Genomic DNA, 5,920 nt, shown 5'->3' with positions numbered 1-5,920 from the left:
CAAGGAACTCCTCTGCCTCAGCAAACCCTCTGCACCTTCACATCCCTCTACCAACATCGTGGGATGCCAGAACATCCCTCACGCCTCCAACCAACAGTCTGCAGAGGTGAAGCAGGCAGGCTCCATAGCAGTGGAATTATCCCCAATGAGGCAGCATCTCCCCCAGAACCAGCTCATGCCACAACACAGGAGTGATGTCCTCCTACCTGAAGCCAACTCTGCCTCCAGAAGGGAGATGGAGAGTCTCATTGCCCCAGGTAGCAGTTTCTCACAGATGTCACAGCCCTTTCAACGAGCAACCAGTCCTGTGGCTCGAAGGAGAAGGGCTGCCCTCCTCTGACACACTGGAAGGCCAGGAACCACTGCATCTGGCCTGGCATGTCCAAGGACTTCCTGGTGCTGAACAGCCCGAGCCTTCCAGGAGTGTCTGGTTCTTGTCCTCAAGGTCACATGCTGGGAGATGCTCGGGGGCTAACCCAGGTTGTGACAACAGCAAGGACAATGGAAGAAACTTAAGTGGAGGGGAGAAGACTTCGGGCACCCAGCAACTCCTCAGAGCAATGTTTTGGACTCCAGGGCCAGCGGCTCAAAGCAGCCCTTTGATGAAGCTCGTGTCCAAGTGCACTATCAGCATGCGAAGAAAGGACATTTCTTTGCGTGTGTTCTCAAAGATAATGCGAGGGTCATCAGACTGGCAGCGCAGGCAGTTGGGGGCCATCACCATGGCCAGGTTATTCACATCCATCTTCGTTCTGCCCACATTTGATGGCTGAGCAAAGATCTGCAGATAATAAGAAGACATTTGGCTGGAGCAGTGGAAAAGGGCAAGAGGCTTCAAACATGTGGCCTAAGAAGAGGTGCAAGGAGAGCAGAGATGTGGTCTCCCCGATGGACAATGCCCCAACAGCCACACATTCATAAGGGAAGACCACTATGCTCCAACAGAGCAGACAGGGTACATCCTGCAGATCTCAACCTCTGGGACCAGCCCCATGCTCTACAAGATCAGGAACATGGTTTATTGCTCCTATAAGCAACAAGGCCAGCAGACCCCTCCTCTATCAATCCCACCTTAAATACAGGTGGGAGGTCCTAAAACCCTGCTGACAGCCCACCACAGCTGTCCCACTAACCGTGCCGCCTGTGCTCCAGGCTCCTGGCCGGCAGCGGAGGCCAGGGCTGCAGGGGCTGCCTACCTGCAGGAAGTGTATGAGGTAACACAGCACCAGTCTGTTGAGCTCCGGCAAAAGCTGCACCACGGCCACGGCAGCGTCGGGGTTCTCATAGTTGCTGATACACTCTTTGTAGAACTGCTGGGGGATCACGGGCTCCTCCAGCTCCCGATACCAGAGCTTGAGAAGAGAGGCTGGGCAGAAAGCAGGGTACATGAGAACAGCTCTGGTTACCTCCCCACCACCTTCAGAGGCAAATTTGGCAGCAAGACTCAACGCATCAGGAAACAGGGGGTAGAGAAGGGATTCTGCACGTGTGCTGTTTCACCTTCTTTCAGTCTTGCCTCTGAAATTCTTGGGCAGCCAAACTGGCCAGTTAAAGAGAAATGCTGCCTCTTATGTACCTGCTCCTCCAGGGAGCGGCTCTGAGGCCGCCTAAAGGAGAGGACAATGAGACCTTGGAGCTAGAGTGCTGCCCCTGAATGACCCCGGCCGTTTTGCACCCTGCCCAGCTTGCACAGCCTCACTGCCCCGGAGCCAGCTGGAGGCAGAGCTTCCCCCACTGCCCCCTGTGTTTTTTCTATGGGCAGTATTTGGAGAGGCAGTAGAAAGGCACAGAATGAAACCCCAGTTGGTGAAGACAGCCTGTGTACACGTCCCCAAGGAGCAGCACACCTCCTGGGCTGCCTCTGTACCTCCCCCTCCGTGCTGTACCATGGCTGAGGCTGCAGCACACACGCCTGCCACGTTCCCGTACCGGGGATGTTGGGGTCACTGAGACTGCTTGGGACTCTCCACTGATCCACCTGCAACTTCAATGCATTGACTTCATCTATGTCACCAGGGATCCTGCAAACAGAGACACGGCAAAGGTGCTTTAGAGAGTGAGCAGGGCAACGTGCCTGGTGTGGCAGCTGGCCGGCAAACCGTGGCTCTGAAGCTGCTTCTGGGGCCCCACGGAGAAGGGAGCATGCACCACCAGCAGCTACAGAAGTAGTTCCTCAGAGAGAACAGGTTGCCTGGTTTTAGAGACAGCTTTGAAGTGCGGGTAGAAGAAACACATGTCTCCTTCCCACTAGCTCAGACATCAACTATCGTTCTGTCCTCAGGAGTGATTATTTTCTGTAACTAGGCCTCAGTGCAACATGTTCAGCCCAAAGATAAGAAGCATGTCTGGCTAAATAAACCAAGATATTAGAAACTCTTACAAGGCAAAGTTGGCTAGCTACCTTAAATCAAGTTTAGCTACTGAAAAACTAACACAAATCTTAAATAAAACAAAAACCCACAAACAAAAACCCAAACCCAAACCAGAATCCCCTATGTTCACCATACAGACTCTTTGTCTCTCAAGACTCCTCATGTCTCGTGCATCATCAAGGCCGATGTGGTGCATTTGATGAACTGCTCTGTCAGGGACCCAAGAGCTCGTCCTTTCCCTGCACTGGCCAACTACTACTGTTGAAGTTGATGAAAGTTCAATGCCTTGCCTGGGTACGTGCTCTCTTAAGTAGTTCAAGTCACATCTACACTGTCCTCCGTGCTAATGCATGCAAATGAGCTAATGCTACTTTAAGCAGTGATTCCTGAACCTGGGAAAGGTCGGATTTCATCTGATCTGCACAGTGCAATTCTCAGGGAACAGGAAGCACGTAGAGGTCCATCTTGACTTCTCGGCTTTGAGGATTGACACGTGGATGGCTCAAAAGTAACGCAGCACCCCAAAAGCTCACCTGAAAATCCCCTCCGTCTGTTCTCCTCCCAGAGCCAGGACCTGCTGCGATAGCTGCGTCTGCACCCAGGGCAGCTTGTTACCAGGGTACATGTCCTGCTGCCGCAGCATGATTTCCTCCAGAGAGCTGCCGAAGAGCGATGGCGTCACGATGGCATTCCTTGCATGCGTTATCTCTTCCACTGTCGGTTTACGGAGGCCCTGAGGACAGAGAAGAGCGCAGTGCAGCTGTGGCACAGCCAGCCCACAGAGAAACAGCGACCTGGGGACGGTGGCGGTGAGCGGCCAGGATGGAGAGGGCTGCCCACACAAACGGACACCTCGCTGGCCTCCTGGCAGCACGGTTCTCGCTCCGCAGCCTCTACCTGCTAAAATCAAGGTGGGTTTCAACTCATCAGGCCCAAGAGGAGCAGAGAAGCTGCTGCCTGTTGGCAGGAGACCGCTTGGGAGAGTTTGGGCTGCGTTTGCAGGGATTCTGTTGCCGTGTTTTGCACAGTGAGGGGACTGCTCCAGCTGTAGCTCTACCTGCTGGCGCTGCGGGAGGAAGGATGGAGCCCAGCCCGTCCTTGGCCATGGTGAGGTCAGCAGAGGGCATGTGTACACCAGCCCGGTGCTGGGCGAGTGCTTGGCCATGGGACAGATGAAAAACAGACCTTTGGAGGAGGGAATTCCAGGTATGCCCAACTCCAGGGAAAGCTTCGCTTTCAGAGGTGCTAAAGCTCTCTGAAAAGCAGGCACTGAGACCTGTTGCTTCTGAAAGTTGCTGACACTCGAAAGAGGCTTTGAATCTCCCCTGGCAGATTTGGAGAAACAGAGAGCGCTGTCACAGGGGCGACAGGCTGCCCAGCGCGGCGGCCATTCAGCAGTGACCCTGCAGCCAAGCAGGAGGTGCGATGGAGGGAAAGCTCCTGCTGATCCCTCGGAGTGCGGCAGCCGCCGCGGCCACAGTTGTGTGTGATGCATGTCCAGACGTTTCCTGTCCTGCCCCCACAGGGATGCCAGGAGCCTTCACCCCTCCCGAGGTATTTCAGCTATTTGCTCGCTGTACATGGAGTACAGATGGCAAGGAGGCCCCAGAGGGATTTGCAGAAATAGAAAGATGACCGGATCCGGCTCGGAGACCTAGGACGGACAGGCTGAGGCCACCTGCCAGCTTTCACAGACCCACACAGAACCGTGCGGAGAAAAGGGAGGAGGGGGATTTCCAGATAACGCAGAGCACAGAGGCTCCCCTCCGCGCCAGCCATCTCTGCTGCGTGATTTTTTGAACTGGGAATGAACAACTCTGCAGTAAACCAGCTGCATGACGCGGCCTGTGCAAGCTCTCAGTGGCAAAGGGAGACTTCCCCCACCTGAAGAAACTAAATGATGGGCATCCCCTGCACAGCCAGCTCCTTTTACCCTGGAGACAGGTAAACATCAGGTTTGTCCTCTGCGTCCCCAAGGCCAGGGAGCACCCAGCCATGCAGCTGCCAGCACAGCAGGCACTGCTGTCTGCCAGGAGGATGGCAGGACCTCGGCAGGAGCCTTCTCCTACACATTCAGGGGGAGATGTGCCCTGAGCAAGCCTCCCCCACTCGCTCTCTCTCTCTTTCCCATCGGTGAATCAATCAGCGGTGACCTCCGGGTGTCACAGGACCAACAGCTCTGGGACCTGGGAAGCGCGATGCCACGCAGGCAGCCTATGGGCTGTGGAGCCGGGGCAGCCACTCACCTTTTTGCCTCCGGTGATGGCTACTTTCTGGAGTTTCCGGTAGCAGTATTTGGCGTAGGTGCTGATGGGCAGACCTGGCAGGAAGGAGAAATGAGCAGTCAGCCTGCAGCTCCGTGCACCCTCCACACCGGAGCCCTTCAGAGAGCACCAGCGCAGCAGTTCACACCGGCAGAAACAGCCACCCCTCTCTGCGCAGCCGGCTCGACAGGCAGGGTAGAGAGATTGCCGAAACCTCACACCGAGCGCCCTGAAGCCTCCCAGCCCTGCAGCCCCATGGCAGGCAGCGTCAGTGCAAGTTGGTGCTTGGGCTTGGAGGGATTCATTTTCTGAGTTGAGGCTTGTAGCTCTGCAACCCCCCAGCCCCGCTCCTGCAGATCTCCATCTCTCGCACAGGCAGCCTGACCCTGTCCTGACTCAACAAAAGGCTCCTGTTCAGCATTCATGGCCCGGGCATGCATACGAGCGCAAGTCCCTGCTCCCGGCGGCACGGCTGGAGTTACGTGGCTCACAGACACAGGGCTGGGTATTTAGGTATTTACGTATTGCCAGATCTCAGCCAAAGAGCACACAGAGCCAGCCTCCTGCCAGGAAAGATTTCAAAGTGTTTTAAACAAATTGTTTGTGATTCAAGAACTGCAGTCCTAGGCGAGTGACGGAGGCAGCAGCAAAGAAAGGTGTGTGGGGCCAGAGAGGCATCACCAGCACCAAGAGTGACCTCAGGATGCCAGGAGAGGCACGGGAAGGTGGCAGCAGCGTCTCTCTCATCATCCCAAACCCCTGCAGCAGTCTCCCTCACTCTCCTGCCTGCAGCTCCCTCCAACCCAACCTTGTACTGCAAGGCTTGGGTGTGCTCTGCAGTAAAATCGGACACACTGGAGCTTGAGAAACTCACTGCAAAAGCTACAGCCCTCTGCAAGAACGGCTGCTCCGGCTGTGCTTGGTTCAGCGAACTCTTGAGGGCGAGCGGAGCCAGGATTCACAGAGCTAATCCCCCCCGTGACACCAAGAGAAATGTTTGCACTGACAGAGCACTGATTGCTGGGAGAGTTTTTCCAAAACCGTTGGCCTTTTGTTCTTTTTTGAGTCAAACTCAAATTGCTTGCTGAAAGCAGTGAATAGATCTGCCCTATTTGATTCCCTGCCAGGCTCAAAGCTCGCAGCAGAGTTCAAAATACTTGTGGCTTTTAAAATCTACATTCTGGTCAGATGCTGCTTATTTCAGATCAGCCTTTCACACATCCTACAGCTTAGGTAAGCTGCTCAGGAGCCTGGAGTTCCTCAAATCCTCGCAATGCAGAGGGA

The 5,920-nt window shown here is 55.1% G+C and overlaps 1 protein-coding gene across 1 annotated transcript in view; it reads right to left on the bottom strand.

Annotated features, from left to right (window-relative positions):
• Window positions 1-586: 586 nt before the first annotated feature.
• LOC104161577 (rho GTPase-activating protein 39-like) overlaps window positions 587-5,920 on the bottom strand; it is a 27,419-nt gene continuing 22,085 nt past the window's right edge. Inside the window, exons 5-9 of the mRNA XM_009700064.1 lie at window positions 4,619-4,692; window positions 2,906-3,105; window positions 1,930-2,021; window positions 1,197-1,366; window positions 587-781 (exon numbers count right to left, since the gene is read on the bottom strand). Coding sequence (XP_009698366.1) covers window positions 587-781; window positions 1,197-1,366; window positions 1,930-2,021; window positions 2,906-3,105; window positions 4,619-4,692 — 731 coding nt within the window. The remainder of the gene's footprint in view (window positions 782-1,196; window positions 1,367-1,929; window positions 2,022-2,905; window positions 3,106-4,618; window positions 4,693-5,920) is intronic.

Source organism: Cariama cristata, unplaced genomic scaffold (assembly GCF_000690535.1).
Source record: "Cariama cristata isolate BGI_N322 unplaced genomic scaffold, ASM69053v1 scaffold20535, whole genome shotgun sequence".
Classification (NCBI taxonomy): domain Eukaryota; kingdom Metazoa; phylum Chordata; class Aves; order Cariamiformes; family Cariamidae; genus Cariama; species Cariama cristata.
The sequence above is the reverse complement of the archived record's forward strand: the minus strand, read 5'-3'. Positions and strand labels throughout refer to the sequence as shown.